Raw genomic sequence first — 18,329 nt, forward strand, 5'->3', positions numbered from 1 at the left:
AATCAAATCCTGTCTCAATCAGTTTATCTTAAATTTGTGCAATATCCATGTTTAAGATTAATCAATATTCAGTTTCTTATCTGAAAGACCACTATAGCCAACTCATTTTAGCTTTCCTTACTAATAAACCATGTATTTAATTCATCAATGAAAAATAATATCCTGATGTACCCATTTTATAATAAGATGAAGATCTGTCATCTCACTGTGTAAAGACATGTAAATGTATATGAAATACAAGTTTAATAAATATTCATCAAGCATATAGTAAGTGAAAAATTGTGTGCTAGTTCTTTGCAGAATGTGTAGGATGTAAACATATGGCTTATTTCCTAATATAACTGAAACCTTTCAGCTCTACAGATCAGACAAGCTTTGTCTGGCCATGAAATTCTCCAGGCCAGAATATTGGAGTGAGTACCCTTTCTCAGGGCATCTTCCCAACTCAGAGATCGAACCCAGGTCTCCCACATTGCAGGCGGATTCTTTTATTTATTTATTTTTTTAATTTTTACTTTACAATTCTGTATTGGTTTTGGCATAGATTGACATGAATCCACCACAGGTGTACATGCGTTCCCAAACATGAACCCCCCTCCCACCCCCCTCCCCACAACATCTCTCTGGGTCATCCCCACGTATCAGCCCCAAGCGTGCCATATCCTGCAGGCGGATTCTTTACTGTCTGAGTCACCAGGGAAACCCAAGACAATGTTTATTGTCCTTTAAATCAAGAGTTCACTTTCCCAATTTTGACATTAAAATATTTGACTGGTAATTTACTGTATAACAGTATGATTTAAAAAAATTAAAACTGCCATGGAAAATTTTCCCTTTTCACTTTTTTAATATTTCTGTGAGCAACTGAATGTTCCTATTTTATGCATTCAGGATAGATTACTTTTTATTTTGAGACAGTTGTAGATTCACTTGCAGTTGTAATGAAATACTACAGAGGTCATGTACCTTTTCCCCAGTTTCCCTCAATAATATCTTGTAAAAGTATACTACAGTGTCACAGCCAGCATATTGACATTGAAACTTCCCACCAATTTTGCTCAGATTTTTTCAGTTTTACTTGTATTTAATTGTATTTGTGTGTGTGTATGTATTTAATTCCCTGTAATTCTATCATAAGAATGAGTGAGTGAGTGAAAGTCGTTCAGTTGTGTCCAACTCTTTGCGACCCCATGAGTAGGTTTGTTTATCCACCACCATAGTCAAGATACAGAGTCATTTCATCAAGGATGCCTCATGTTGCCCCTTTATGACCATGCCCACCTCCTTCCCACTTGCATTTTTCAACCCTGGAAGCCACTGATCTGTTCTGCGTTTCTATAATTTTGTCATTTCTAGATTATTATATACATATTTATTGAGTCATTTGATGTAAATCTTTTGAATTGTCTCTTTTACCCAGTATAATTCTCTAGCAACTCATCCAGGTCATTATGTGTATTGATAGTTGTTCAGCTTTATTTCCGAGTAGTATTCCATGGTATTGATGTGCCACAGATTGTTTAACCACTCACCAGATGAAGGACATCTGGACACTTTCCCATTATGGACAATTAAGAATAAAGCTGCCATGAATCTGTAGGTTTTAGTGCCAGCATGAATTTCCAATTCTCTGGGATAAATAGTAGCTGGGTGGTATGGTAATTGTACATTTAGGGTTTTTTTAAATTAATTATTTTAATTGGAGGCTAATTACTTTACAGTATTGTACATTTAGTTTTATAAGAAAGTCTAAACTACTTTTTAGAATAGCTGTACTACTGTATACTTCCATCAGCAACGTATGAGTGATCTCATTTCTCTTTATCCATGCCAACATTTGATGTCATCACCATTTTGAAGTGTATAGTGATATCTCGTTATGGTTTTAACCTGTTATTTTCCTAAAGCATTCTTTCTCCTTTTCTCACTATGAACTTGTTTGCCGCCTGTGTACTCTTTTCCATGACACATCTGTTTATACCTTTGGCCCATTTTCTAATTGTTTTTGGTTTTGTTTGTTGTTGGTTGTTTTTTACTGTTGACTTTTTGGAGTTCTCCAGAGTCCCAGATATCCCAGATACTAGTCCTTTGTTGGACTGCAAACATTTGTAAATTGGCTTACAAATATTTTCTCCTGTTCTATATGTTATATTTTCATTTTCTAATATATATATATATTTAAATTAATTTACAGTGCTTTCACCCTACCCTTATACAGTTTGTATTTTTCTTTCTTCAGTTACTTTCCTTTATCATCTAGCATAAATACATATAAATCTATAATTTTCATATATGGCCTAATTCTATTTAATAAAACTGTCTTCTAAAGTTTTTGCCTTTTTGGTTAAATTGTTATGAAAGATGGGAAGTTGTAATGCATGCTGACAGTTTGGTAGAGACTAAGTACTTCTATTCATAAAGAAATGAAAGAGTTTAACTTTCTTACTTTGCTATGCCAAAACCCACCAGTTGGAAAATGGAAAATGTAATTATATGTATGGTTGATACCATGAACTTGATATTTTACTTAAAATATTTTAGAATAATATCCTTATGATCATTTTATCAGATTTGAAAGTTCACCTAATGCTTACTATGGTGAACTAACAAGTATGATTGCATTTTATTTTATTTCAATTTGAATAAGTCTCTTCATAGAATTGTAAGTAATGTCAAAATCTTCTGTTGTGTCCACAACTGCTCTCCAAATGAGTGTTTTATCATAAATGTTGCCTTTTATTATTTTCATTGGAAACAACCTAGTGGTTTCTGTGATTGAATGAATGTTTTAATTTTAGCTTTTCTTTCTGTGTTTTAAACTTTCTTTAAGCTTTTGTGTTTTGTGTTTCATTTATATGGAAGACTATATTTTGCTTTTTTAAAAAAATCTTTCATTTTTAGCAAGCATGGGAATATATTCTTGCTTACACTCTGGGAAAGAGAACACCCTAAATGTGGCTTAACATTATAAATCATCTTCTTTCTTTCCCATTGACTCAGATATGTGCATTGTTGGAAACGTGTGCTTTAATGGCATATATTTTTGAGTCTGACTAGCTGCCTGCCTGTAATCAGGACTATATCAACTGTTATCATTCTAAATGTTTCCTTTCTTTTCTTCAAACACATTTGCCTGATTGACCTTTTTTTTTTTTTTTTTTCTCTGTCTTTCTATGGGGCTGCTCCAGGAGCCATGGCTAATCATCTTATAAGCAATGCTCTGCTTCGTCCGCATGGTACTAACAATCCCTATAATACATTGCTTGGGGAACCGGCGGTCTGTAACAACCCTTCTGTCAGCATGTACAACGCACAAGGTGTGCTGGAGTTTATCTTAATTTTTTCAAGTGAAAGTCCCATTTTATGTAGCTTTTATGGCCACATTCTATTTTTCTTTCCTTCTTCCTGCCTTTTCTTTCTTTTGGAAGCAGACACACAGACTCTTTTCACCTTTCACTCTTCTTGGTGCTTTTATTTTCCATTTTCCTTAGGTTTTCCTTAGTAAGAAATGGATTTTTTTCCTTCTGATAAACAAATGCTTGATTCACCAATATGTGTTTGTTCTCTGTAATGTTATAAAATGTTTTGTGGTTTGTCAGTACTTTTCTTGTTGTTGATTGATTTCCATACTAAATACCTATGTATTCATTTTGAGAAATGAGCTATTTGCCTAAGGTAAGTAAGATAAAGAAGACTTGATTCAGTAATCTTAATGCTATAAGATCAAGAAAGTAATCTTACTCTCTTCTACCATGAAGCACACTCTAGGCACAAATATCAGTACTAATGAAAGCACTTAGATCAACTTCTTGGAAAACACTGAAATAAGCTATGGAGGAAAGAACAGTGAACTGAACAGTAACAGATCAAGTTCTACCCTATCTTAATATTGCCTATATGCACTGACTTAGGAAGGTCGTGAAATGCTTTTTATACTGTGACTGCATGTTAACAGCAAGGGTTTTGGATATGGCTCCTCTGTATATCCTCCAACTTTAAATTATATCTCAGATAAGCATAAGTCTCTTTAAAACCACTTACACTCTAAGCATTTGTATGTGACACTACCTTTTTTAAGATAAAAATATATTGGGGGCACAAGAAATTTAAAAATTCATATCATAAGTAAAGTGACCACAGAAAAAATTAAGTAAAAGTTTTGTAAAAGAAAAATTTTAGTCAGTGATCCAACTATTTAAAATTATATTTGAAAATAACTCACTATAATAAAGAGACTTCAATAGTTCCTTCAAGCTGGACATGATAGATTAGATATATTTTAACTTTCCTAGGCAATCTTGAGTAAAATGTCTATTATCCTTTTTTGGGAATCCGTGTGTGTGTGTGTGTGTGTGTGTGTGTGTGTGTGTGTGTTTCCTTGGTCAGAGGTAAAAAATTACTGGCATGTATGTGAAAACTTGGTGTGAATGTTTATTCCAAAAAAAGCGTGTTTGTTGCAACATGGTCTTTGGATATCTCCCTAAAATCATCTGAGTTTCCTAGGTGACACCTTGTTAGATACAAAAGACGACTATAAATGATTTCAAAAATTTCAAAGCCAATAATTCAGAAGTGACTTCAGGAATATAGTCAAGTTGTTTGTCAGTAGAAAAAATAATTAAGCAAACTGTTAATTGTATCCAGTTACTTAAGATTTACACCTGAGAATCATAGACCTAAAATTAAAAGAAGGGAGAGAACACACTGACTCCTCTTTGCTATACTATGGACATTCTGTCAGCCTGTGCTTAAGTATTTCCTCTAATGACTCCTTTCCTAGCTCAGGATCTTAAGTATTCAATTGTTGAAATGTTCCATTTGTTATAAATATTTTTCTTTCCACCAAGCCGAAATTTGCCTCTGGCCAGGATGCTTAGCTTTGCCTTCTCGAACAAAGATGAGCAAAGCATTTTTCTGCTGTCTGTGGCATCCTTTAAATACTTGAAAGTAGTTAATCTGGCTTCTTTTAGTCACCTTTTTATTCTAGTAAAGCAGCCTTATGCTATCAATAGAAGAAAGTTTCTTCATGGTTATCCCCCTTATATCATTCACCGTTTGCCAATATCCTTATTTCGTTGTAACACTCAGTGATGTGTATATTATACAATGCAACAAATATGGTTTGGCAGAACAGTTCTGCAGACTTTACAGAGGCATGTCTGGGGCTTTTCTTTATTTTCATTAGTCTAAATGACAGATAGCGTGTCATCAGAAGCATTTTAAAGTGTGCTGACATATTAAGTTTTCAAGGATACTAAATAAAGATTTACACTATATTTGCAAATTTTATCTATTCTACATTATTCACCTTACACGAAAAATTGTTGGAAATTGGTTTAAAATAAGTAATATATTTAGAACACATTTTGTTTAGCTCTTCTGACTATTCAGATATAATTTCTAGTGTCATACATAATGAAAAAGTTACAATCATTAATCTATGTTTTCCCTAATTCTTGCCTTCTTGTCTTACTTTATTACTGGCATTCTAAATTAGGAGATTTTTCTAAGGATGGAACACTATTATATAAACACTTTCAAAGTGAATTTTTCATGACAAAATTTAAAATAGTACCATATAAATCCAAAGTTTTATTCCTGTCAAGCCTATTACTGAATATTGCTATTAAGATTATCAATAAATACGCAAAGGTTACTTCTGAATGGATTTGTTGTTTATGCCAGTAAATTACATTCAGCTGACTTTTCTTAAAAACAGAAGTAAATAATTTTATTATTGGTTTTCAGAATCAAAAATGGAATTGTTCAACTACTTTATGTTTTAGTATTTTTTAAGATGTTAAGAAACTATGGTAGTGCTTAAAATGATGTTTTACCACTGACCAAAAATAAAACTTGGTGACTATCATATTGCTACTAATCTTATGCTTTCAGATGAATGCACTTATATTCTTACTGGCAAGGTGAAATCTTACATGAAATATAGGTGGCTCGGTATGTACTGGAGTGGTTTGTGTTGAATTACAACTTGGTTCTGTTCTGTTGGTCCTTTAATTCTGTTATACCAATGCCATCCAAGCAAAGAAGCGTTTGGATTTAAAGTATCCATTTTTGTTTTTGATGCCTTTATTTAAAATATATAAAGATATATTATATTGTTCCTGATGCATATAGACTTAGGAACAAAAATGAATAATATACTTTTGTTAGATTGGATTCAGATTCTCTTTGTGGAAATATTTAAAATTTCATGCATAGTATTTCTGGACCATTATCTTCCTATCAATATTGGATAGTTAAGTTTTTGTTAGATAAATCTTATTATAGATTAACCTGCCAACAAAATGTAATATATAGAGAAGTCATGCTTTTACAAGTTAATTTACATTTTAAGGTGACTTAATTCAATTCTAAAACTTTAAAGAAAGACATATCTTTAGGATGGGATACATGAAGAATACATTATAGTTGTCAAGAATACAAGGTTATAGTATAAAGTATATAATTAAATATTCTGTTACAGCTTTCAGAGTCTAAGGCAGAATGTGAAGAGAAGGAGGTAGAGGAGAGTAGTGCATGAAGTCAATCAAGATTCCCTTTCTGATCCCAGTTCTGCCACTGTTAGCAGAGGGGTGTTCGATAAGTCTCAGTCTCTCTTGGCTGCAGCTTCCTCATCTTGCAAAGCAGGAGCTGAACTTCAGTTACCTCTCCTGTGCTTTCCACTTCTAAAATGTTATCGTTTACAGAAGGGGCCATAATGAGCCTACAAGCAATTTACATCTGTTGCTATACTAATTTGGCTTTTTATTCAAATTCTTCTTCTTTAAAAGAAATTTTCTCTGCATTTTGAAATATTGTTGGTCTTTTGCTGAGAAGCAAATCAGCTTTTAAAGTACAAAAACAGTACCTCTAAAGCAGTAGTTAAATGGTAACAAGTCTGCATCTCTTGAAATTATCTAGCCCAGTGACTTTGCTGGGTTTTATTTTGTGATAATTTAATCCTCTTATAAAGAAAATCAGCAAGAGTGGTTTTTTGACTGGATTAAAATGTGAGAATTTTTTAAAATAATGTTTTTATAGTTGTTTTTAAAGTATTAACTTTTTAAATGTTTGATTGCATATGATTATGCAACAATCCAGAGGAAAACTTGATACTGATTGCTGGTGTTTTTTCCCTTCACATTTTCATGATACAGAATAATGGTTGGATTTAACATTTTTCTTTCTCCATAGTTATACAACTTTTGAATATGAGCTCCAGAAATGACAGTATTGATCAATATTATTTACAAATGATAAAAAGTATTTGTATAGGTACAGTGGGAAAAAAATAACCTTTGTACATGAGAAGATACATAAGAAAACAAACATAAAAACTAAGAAAAGTGTTTTTCTTTTCTCGCTATACAAACTAAAGAATTTACTTATAATCTAACTGAAAAAAACTTAAAGTGATATTCCTTAGAAGCAAATATGTCTTAACACATACACACAAATATATATGTAATATTGAATTAAAGTTGTGGAAAAAGTCATGGCTTGCCCTCAGGATTTTACTCTCTTTGGTTGGTGTGATAATTTTAACTTTAAAATAAATGTGTATTTGTTTGAAATTTACAAACTGACTAAATGCTTATTACTCATTTTATTAGCATGTGTTATGGGGGTTTCTTATTTTCTAACATTTCAGTATTTTTAATTATGATAAGCCATGTAACACAGACTCATGAATTTTGGGGCAGTGGAATTATTTCCTTTGACTCTTTTTTCTGCATATCATCAATTTGCTTTTTACTCATGTTTCTTCTACTGTCGCTGTAAGCTTACTTGTTGTTTTTTCTTTCCTTTTCTCCATGCTGTCGTTTAGAGCCCTACAGAGAGACAAGTATGGGAGTAAAGCTAAACATTGCATATCAAATGTAATTTTTTTTAGTTCACTTTTATTGCATCACATATAGATGATGTAGTTATTAAAAACAGTTCATCTCACAATTTAAAAACTAAAGAACCTATAAATCAACTTATATAAATATATGTTAACAGAGATTAGACGCTTTTGTTGTCTGATTCTTTTATTGTGTCACGTAACATAGTTGTTAAGTCTCATGTAATGTTTGTGTGAGTTAAATTGTTTTTAAATTAAGCATTTATTTTTGCTAAGTAATTCATAAACTTTTAATTTTCATTACTACATTCCATTACACAAATACATGTCACATACAATGTGTCCACCTTCTTTTAGTATGGCTGTTTTCAACCCGTACCTAATGCATTGACAACAGAAATAATAAACACGTTTCAATGCATCAGTTGCTCAACCATAACCATCAAGCATACCATAGCAGCCTCTGCAGCAGCAATCACCCATCACATATGGCCCTTTAAAAAACATTTACTTTTATTTTTTCTTAACATCGTGGATTTGTCTCAAAGATATCTTATAACATGAAAATAAATCGCTTCACCCTATGTCTGTGATGGCTGCTTTTTTAATGTATTCAGTGCATTGTTATTTTTGAAAACTGTGTTACTTGAATACAGAGTATGCATCAGAAGTCCATATAAAAATTGATATATTTGGAACACTTTATTAAATGAACTAGCTCACTTTTGGTAAACATAACTGCATCACAGATATAGAATGAATGCTATATTTTCACAAGTTAATGATGTATTGAGAAGTTTAATGGAATTCTTAAAAAAAATTGTTCTATAAAGAAGTACCCTTATTTAGCAGTATTGGTTAAATGTTTGTGTTTTATTTTATTTTGTGGTTGCATTTGAAATAATTTATGTAACTGTTATTGATTCTTGGATTCTTGTTCATTCAAGAAAATGCAAAAACCTTGAAGAAGCATATGGTCAGATTTATATCACTACAGCTGTTTCTTTCCAGAATAAGATGTTTAATCTCTTTTAAACCCAAAGTTTAATATGCACACAAAGTCATCACTATTATGAAATGGAACCTTAAATACTGACACTATGTTTTTAGGAATTAGATCCCCATGTTTTATGCATTCTTTTGTAAAATTATCTAATGACCCTAACAATTACTAATGGATATATAATAGTAACTAAAGTGCTTATAACAGAAAAAAAATTGGAAAGTAAATCAAAATATTTCTGTTTTGAGAGTTCCCATTTGCAAATTATTTTGATGTGCCATTTATTTACCTAGGCATTATTTCATAACTATATCATTCTGACAAATTTAACATAATCCTTTTGTGGTTTTTGTATAGGGATTTCTCAGTTTTACAAAATTACATACCAAATTATTAGACAGTGCTTGAATCTTCTACTTTGATTAGTATATTCAAAGTGCCACACCATGAATTATGTTAATTCTATACCTATTTCAATGTTAAGACAACACATAAATTTAAAAGGTAATGAATTATTGATTGACTTTGGTGTGTATAAATTGAAAGCTGTGAATGACTACAGAAAAGTTTGTGTTTTTTTCCTAAGTTATAACCAAATATGTTTCAAATAGTGTCAGGAAATGTTTGTATGGAACTTTATAGTGTTTTGTGCAAATTTATAGTTTTAAAATTCTTTTAGAGATTTACTGTAAATACTTATTTTCTATTTATAAGATTTCTATCAATTGTCCAAGTATATGCATATATATTTATATAGATATGTACATATAGATTGAATAGTACTTTTTTATTTCCAAACATTTTATACTTAATTAAAATTGCTACCAGTTTATACATACTTCATAGTCGGGTGTTTTTGCTTCTGTGTCTCTGTGTATGTGTTCTATTGCCAATTGGACATGAATGTCATAATGTTTTGTGATCTTTTTCAGAGGGGCTTCTGAACAATGCCAGGGATACAAGTGTCATGGATACTCTACCACTGAATGGTAACCATGGCAATAGTTACAGCATTGCCAGTGGTGAATACCTGAGCAACTGTGTGCAAATCATAGACCGTGGCTATAACCATAATGAGACCGCCCTAGAGAAAAAGATTCTGAAGGAACTCACTTCCAACTATATCCCATCTTACCTGAATAACCATGAGCGCTCCAGCGAACAGAACAGGAATCTGATGAACAAGCTGGTGAACAACCTGGGCAGTGGGAGTGAAGATGATGCCATTGTCCTGGATGATGCCACCTCCTTTAACCATGAGGAAAGTCTGGGCCTGGAATTGATTCATGAGGAATCAGATGCTCCTTTGCTGCCCCCAAGAGTCTACGCCACAGAGAACCATCAGCTACATCATTACACCAGAAGGCGGATCCCCCAAGATCACAGTGAGAGCTTTTTCCCTTTGCTAACCAACGAGCACACAGAAGATCTCCAGTCACCCCACAGGGACTCTCTCTACACCAGCATGCCAGCGCTGGCTGGTGTGCCCACTGCAGAGAGCGTTACCACCAGCACCCAGACCGAACCCCCACCGGCCAAATGTGGTGATGCTGAAGATGTTTACTACAAAAGCATGCCAAACCTCGGCTCCAGAAACCACGTCCATCAGCTGCACACCTACTACCAGCTAGGTCGCGGTAGCAGTGACGGGTTTATAGTTCCTCCAAACAAAGATGGGACCCCTCCAGAGGGAAGTTCAAAAGGACCAGCTCATTTGGTCACTAGCCTATAGAAGATGACAGAAATTTAAGCCAACAAGACTGCTAACACCTGATAGACTGTGCTGAGTTGATATACACAGTGGTAATAATGTGTGTACTTTTAAATCTTTATGCTGTTCTTGAACGACAAACACAAACTCTCAGACTCCTTTTTTTTTTGTTTTTAAACTGAGATTTTTAGGTCAGCCCAGGGGAGAAAGATAACTGCTGAAATTCCCCTGTGCCCTCTCCTTTCTTGCCCTTCACCCCCCGCACCCAAGATGGAGACTTCATTATGTTAATGAACGAGATTTGAAGAAAATGGCACTCATTGTGGCCTTGTTGAATTATGTTGTGTTTGTTCTAACATCTCTGATGCTCTGTTACTATAATTACAAGGACCTGATTTTTTCAAAGGCCAGAACAGTTGTTTGAAGTTAGTAACAATGCTGCATCTAGACTGGAGTGCTGCACAAACATAAAAGCAAAGCAAACTGTATCACATAGTGGTTTTTAGTCACTCACAACCTGAATTCACCACAGTGGGAATAGCTGTGGTATACAAAATCAAACAACAAAATCAATAATGAAATGGAGGAGAATTCTAGAATTATATGCTAAATGCATATTTTATGATTTGCTGTATTAACTGATGATAAACTAATGGCAGAAAAAAAACTGAACAATTTCTATGTAATGTACAGATACTAGCATTGCACATGTAGTCTGCTTTCTGTTCCTCCAGAATTTGAGTCCTGTTAATGTAGTGGAAAAAAAAAGAAATTTTCTTTTTCTTTCGTGCTGGTCTTGCAAGTTTGTCTACCAGAAGAGCAAAGTTTCTTTCCTTTCTTCTTTCTTTTCTTTCTTCATTTCTTTCTTTTCTTTTCTTTCTTTCGTTCCTTTTTTCTTTAAAATTTCACCTGGCAAAAAATAAATAAATAAATAAATGAAGCTATCACTTTATAAGAATCATTTTCTAGTAATGCAAACAAATTATTTTTTACAAAAAAAATAAAATAAATAAAATTAGACTTCCTTCCCTCACTATATATCTTTATTCAGTCAGAATATTTCCAAGAGCATTTTTGCAAGTTAGAGCAGGAAGAACTTTTATGTTTACAGTGCACATCTGTTGTAATGCAAAGCATATTTGGCAAGCATTTCATCACTAAGACAGTAGCTATGATTCTAGAAGTCAAGAGATGTCAATAGAACTAGTGGGGCTTCTGCATGTGAAAAACGGTATCCCATAGGTGTGAAAGTGCTGAATACTCAGTCTGATCCCCAAGTGGGCACCTGCACTACCAATTTTTAAAGGAAATTCACTCAATTGTAGAAAGAAGCAAAAGGTCAAGTTATTTTGAAGTGATTTAAAAAAGAAAACTCTTCTGTTTATTAACAGGAAAATTATTTATTTGACAGGATTTTAAGTAATGTAGGAATATAAGAAGTAAATTAGCAGCACATATAATTTTTTTTTAAGTTTATGATCCATTTTGTATGGTCTCAAAGTTGGATGACCTCATTACTAATACTTGTTGTAAAAGTGAAACTTGTTTGCCAACCAATAAACAACTGATTGAGATTTAGAAGATATTGTATTGATGTATGTACTATATGATTAATTATTCTTTTCATTTTTCTCACCTTTCTTTCCTTCTGTTTTCAGTATATAAATTCTGCTAATCCTCTGTGGCCCAAATGAGCCATGCTAAAGAAATCAGTCTGCCTAGGTGAATAAACTAAGCACAAAATTAGTTTTTGCAGACAAAGTATGAGAGAAAAATGAGATGGGCATTTTTATGTTGGCTGAAATAAGATGCATAACTTACTTTCAAGCAGGTTAATATATAGATTACTATGTGCTAATTTATAAGCCAGCTTCAGTCACATGGTTTATTATAAAAGTCAGCTTAAATCAGAGATTTAAAGTATTTGGAAAAGAAGGATCATATTTTTTCCTCCCTTGTATTCTTCATTTTGATGTTGAATATTTAAATTCATTCCATTGGCTAAACATACAAGAATAATGGCAAAGAGAATACCCATTTTATAAACATAAGACATTTTTATGCTATTTTTTTGGTTGTTTTTCTGTGTATAGATAAAATGAGAGGGAAAAAGTCCTTTCAAAGAAACTTTCTAGATCTCCAATTACTGAAGAATCTTTACCAGCAGTGTGCAAGCATGGGGACCCTCCTAGGGCAAAGTTAGAATGAATTTGCCAAATTATAATTTCTAATTGTATTATATGATTTCTTGGTGATTTTTTTTCTTTATTTTTTTCAAAAAATTTAAACATCAGCCACCTATAAATTAATTTCTTGAATTAAGATTAGAAAGAGTAGTTTAGAGAGTAGCCAGTAATCTATGTATACAGTTTTAATATAAAACGAAAGAAAAAATTCTGTACTGGGCCAGAGTACATCATAACCTTAAATTAATATCACCTCAAAATATCTTATGCATCATTCCTTTTAGTCACTTGACAGAAATATTTTTTAAGTCTACACATTGTCTCTAAGTTACAGGAGAACCACAAGCTTTATGAGTAATTAGGTTTTCAGTTACCACATATGGCAATATTAGCTCCCTAAAAGGTGGTTAGTCTATCTGGTACATAGAATACATTTGATAATGAAAGAATCCCTTTTAGATATGCTTAAGGCAACTTCAGAAACACGAATGTAGTCTGTGGATTTATGAGTACTTATGCTAGTTTTGCCAATCCAACAGTAATCTATATGAAAACAGCTCCATCAATAAGAAGCTAGTTTCACAGAATAATGGGGAAGCTACCTCAATTCAGCTTGCTGATGATGCCAATTCTGATTTTCTGCTATTGCTACCTCCCTGACCATTATTTTTTGTGTTTCATTATATGGAAATTTGAAGCTGAGAATCTCCCAGCTCTACATAGTCCAAGTTGAAGGAGATCACTTGAATACATAGACTGATGTGGAAAGCCATTCAGTCCTGTTGGTAACCACCAAGCACTTAGGTCAAGATGAAAGGGTCAGATTTTTGAACTTGCATACATCATAATTGGTATGCTTTCAGAGAGACTTAAGATCCCAAAGACTTTCACAAGAAGAGATTATTCCCCCAGATTGAATGTGACTATAGTGAAGACAAAATAGTGGATGAAAGAGTTAATTATGTATACATTTCAATAGAAATTTGTGTATGTCTATCATATATTCCTCTAGTCCTCTTTACACTAGCAAGTGTTGAATTCCTGAATTTGAATCTTCTTTCACGTGCATTTTCATGTGTGGCAATTGATAATTTTAAAATTTTCTTAATCATATTTGGCTGACCCTATATTTTCAGTACTTTTGTGACATTTATCACCCTCTTATTTGCATATTTTGGTGTAATTATCTGATTTTCCATCAAAAAAAATTTTTCACCAAACATACTATACTACACTGCATTATTTGGAGAGCTGGAAGTAAAAGTTATGTCAGTGAAACAAGTTATTATTTCCAAGTAAAAAACATTTTTGTAACATTTTACAATTTTGTTTCCTTTTTGAGGTCTGTTTCACATGATACTTTAATAGGACATTAGCTTACAAACCTCATGTCTAGTTGATTTAGAAAATGTTGGATTGTTGCATAGCCCATGTTCCTAATTGATAATATTTATGGAGAAATATAAATTTTGTGAGGAGAAATAAGCGGGAATTCCAATTAAGTTTTTGAGCATCTTTTGTTTTCACTCTATTGAAATTAACAATACTATAGTTAAATAATAATTTGTTATGCTAAAATAATCATAATGGAAAAAATAACTGGCATGAAAAATTATCTTGAGGTTAAAAATAGTCAATATAATGTAGTAATTAAATGCAGGTAAAGGACACCCCTTTACCTCCTGTAATACAAATTTATAATGACTGAAATTAAAATGTAGTTATGATTTGTATTTTTAAGATACCATTAGTCTAAAAATGTTGACATTATGAGGAAAGGTTTTTAAGATTTCATATTTAAATTTTTAAATATTAACTTAGTTGGTATAACAAAAGTTTTCATAATAATGGAAAAAAGCATATATTATAAATGAATTATTTAAGAACCCATAAACTTAAAGTCAGGCAATATCTGCAGCTTTTTCCCTCAAACCTGTTCAAATCCATTGTAATTTGCCTGCTTTAAAAAATGACATTAAAAACTTCAAAGACTAACTTTTTGCTCAATTGTGGAGACCAAAAGGGAGAGGAAAATATTTCTTCTAGGTTGTCTAAAGATCAACTTCAAAATCATCACCTCCTATTAATGAAAGAATAACTCATTTTTTTAGTTGTCCATCAATACTGTACCAAAGTGCAACTGCTTATGGCATTTTTCAAAAAACACTGTAGAACTAGTATGTAATCAGTTCATATTTAGAGAGATAAAACTTTAGAAAGAAAAAAAAAAAAAGAACCCAAATCCTAATTTGATTTGATTTTGAGTAACTCTGAAAATACTGACAAGAATGTCCTTTCTTCTTTAACAAATATATATTTTAGATAAAATAGCAATATATATGATATCCCTAATGTACTATAATAATGGTATCAAGATATTAATAATTAATTAGCTCATGTTTAGCAATTCTTAATTATAGCTCACCACATAAGTAATTATTATGCATTTCTAAGTAATACTTTAAATATGTCTTTTGTTAGATTTCTACACATAAATTAGTAACATGGAAGCACAAAAGTGAAGCAACAATGTTGCAGAATAGCTTATGGGAGCATTTTTGTGCAAATGAATTCTACATGAGAATCATCTTTGAGCTTGTAAAATAGATTTGATGGATCCCAACCATAAATTCAATTTTGTAATCAGTAGTAAAAAGGTCCATATATAATCATCTGAAGAATATTGACAAATATCTAAATTTTCATTTCTAGACTAAAGTAAGTTCAAGTGTCAATAGCTTCTTCTTTCCTGCTTAGGCCATAAGAGGAACTTTCCTATTTGCTAATTAACTTGATTACTTCCTTTTTGCTTTAAAAAGGAAATCAGTCAACTTTCATCTGTACACATACTTCCATATGCCATTTATTTTATTTCTTGTTTGCTGAGGAAATAGCTTGTTTACATTATTGCAAACTTTGTGATTTTTGCAATGAAACAGGTAGTTGTTTTGGTTTTGCATCTTCTCATTTGAAATAAAGTTATTGCCATTCCCTATTCTTAAGAAGTTAAAAGCCAGCAATTCTTTAATATCTAGGATCTTTAAGTTATTATTCAAATGTGTTGATTTCAATATTTCTGTCTCTTAATAGGACATCACACAAATCATTCTAAACTCATATCCCCTTAGAGCATTTCAAAGGTAAATACAAACTATGATTTTTAAGAAGGCATGTGAAAGGAGAACTCTGATTTATGTGAAGAAGTCATAGAAGACTATTTAAGGAAACAAACCTCTGTTGAGGTAATAAAGTGTTTTCAACCACAATATGAACAGAAGAGCAGAACCAAGTTGAATTCATGGTGAGGTAACTAGAACTAAATTAGAGATAGAGAGAAAAGTTATCCAGGAAAAAATAATAAAACTACTTAGAGTGATAAAAATCCTAAACACTGTACCAAATGTTATTGATGTATTGAAAAAAATCAAATTTAGGTTTACCATATTATAATTTTTACTACAGAAAACACTAAACACTTTTAACCCTCTTTAGATATTTCTTGTTTAGTCTTGTCTCAAGGAAACATGAATATTTTATAAATGTCTCTTAAATAGAAGTATTTTTGCCTCAATTAACATTCACACTGTAGTCTGCTTGCTCTATTGTATGTCAATATAATTAATGCTACTAGTAGCCTTGTACCTTTTAGAGCTTTATTATGAATCTTTCTAATAAACATTAAATTAACATTAAATTGGAATTATGTACATTGTGCAAAACAATTCATAACCAAGCAATAATCATTAATTCATTATAAATATATATATATATGATTAAACTTTGAGACTGAATAATACAAATAATTACAATGCTGAAAATAGTACTCTCAAGTCCTTCTCTCTCTTCAGTTATTGTAGTCAATTCATAAAATTCTGCAGACAGTTGTACACATGATGTGTTATCAAAGTACTCCATAATCCAAGTATGTCTAAAAGTTCCCAGTGCTTCTTTCATTCTAAAATGCCAAAGGAAAGAGCTTGAAAGAAGAAGAAAGTAATGCCTTCTAAGGATCTTATTTAGATAAACATTGTCATTCAGAATGAATAATTTTAAAAGGAAAATGTTCCATTTTGTGGTCTGAGGGAGAAGTTATTAAAGTTTACAGTTAGCCCAATGTTGGATAATTTTAAATTTTAAAGGAGTTAAGTTTGTCTCAATGGCCCAAGAGTGCAGAATTTCACAATATATTGGCAAGGAAATAGGTTTAAAATCCATACCTAAATTGGCTTTTAAATGTTAAGAATTCCTCTGATTCTTCTGAAAGTGGAGCAGGTAAAATAGAGCCAGATTCAAAACGAACTATATTGGTTGACCTCAAAAAAATGACAAAATAACAACAACTCTTTAGTAGTAGGTAGAGGTCTTTGGGGATGGAACTCAGGATACAGTGACTAAACAGAATGTCTTCTTATGCTGACCACTGCCTTGTCCTCTAGTACATTTTTTAATGCCTTGAATTTCAACTTGTCACCATGTCTTATGTTTTGAATGACATCATGAATCAAGAGATTAGTAAAAAACATTTAAAATTGGTTTTCATGCCTCATTTGAAAATAGAGATTTCCTTTACCATCCTAAGTAATATAAGATGATACATCTTGAAGCAGCTGTGGACAATCAGAATGTGTTCATTTATAAACAAGTCTTATTTGTATATTCTAACACTGATCTTTGCCTATGAACTACAAAGTCAAGAATTATAGAGAGGGTCAACTTGATTTCCCTTAATGGCTTCTGTGAATATATTGGAAAATGGAAGGATAATTAGAAGAGTTTTTTCATACTGTTTTCCCACTTGCCAAGCATTAAGTCTAATTCAAAATACATCTTTTGAAAAATGATAGTTTATTTTAAAAACTAACAACTAATGAACCATTTCTCATTGATAAGAAAAATCACTTTTTTAGAAACTAGAATATAGCTATTGCAGGCTTTGGTCTCTTACATTCTCATATATTTACACATGGCATTAAAATTATCATATACACCTACCAGATTTCAATCTATTGGATTTTTTTCCCTTGTACAACGTTTCCAACTTTTTTTCCCCCTTAAATCTTCTGTACAATCACATGTAAAATCATAAGCTACAAACCTCAATAAAAAATATCAGTAAACAATAAGTGATGTAGTCACTGTTATTATATGGTAAGACCCAAACTTTGGTTTGGGAACAGTATTTCAACTGCAGGATAATAATTGAAACATGGACCCTTACTATCCCCACCCCTTCAATCTCCTCTGACAAGCTGAAAATAAAACAATGAACTATTTTGTTTATGTTTTCGGAAAACTGCTGCCATCTGAGGTGTCTATGAGTTGATTCGTTATTTCCAGGAAAACAGAAAATTAAATTTAGAACTTAGTGTTTGCCCTTAAAGTTTGCCAATGATGTGATATAATCAAATGCAGTCCTATATCTGCTGCCTGATCAATTTCTTTTTCCTCCTCTCAAACTGGCAAGTAGGAGAATTAGTCACCAATGAAACTTTGGCCCAAAGAAGAATTAGGTTCTCTGTGGAAGGTGTTAGTTGCTCAGTTGTGTCGGACTCTTTGCGACCCCATGGACAGTAGCCCACCATG

At 32.2% G+C, this 18,329-nt stretch overlaps 1 protein-coding gene across 1 annotated transcript in view; it reads left to right on the forward strand.

The window, feature by feature from the left end:
• The window catches only part of ADGRL3 (adhesion G protein-coupled receptor L3), a 734,126-nt gene extending 716,093 nt beyond the window's left edge, over nt 1–18,033 (forward strand). The window contains exons 23-24 of the mRNA XM_040238287.1: nt 3,189–3,317; nt 9,782–18,033. Of these exons, the coding sequence (XP_040094221.1) occupies nt 3,189–3,317; nt 9,782–10,581 (929 nt within the window). The 3' untranslated portion in view covers nt 10,582–18,033. The remainder of the gene's footprint in view (nt 1–3,188; nt 3,318–9,781) is intronic.
• Nucleotides 18,034–18,329: the final 296 nt, after the last annotated feature.

The sequence above is a fragment of the Oryx dammah genome, unplaced genomic scaffold, assembly GCF_014754425.2.
Source record: "Oryx dammah isolate SB20612 unplaced genomic scaffold, SCBI_Odam_1.1 HiC_scaffold_3, whole genome shotgun sequence".
In the NCBI taxonomy this organism is placed as follows: Eukaryota; Metazoa; Chordata; class Mammalia; order Artiodactyla; family Bovidae; genus Oryx; species Oryx dammah.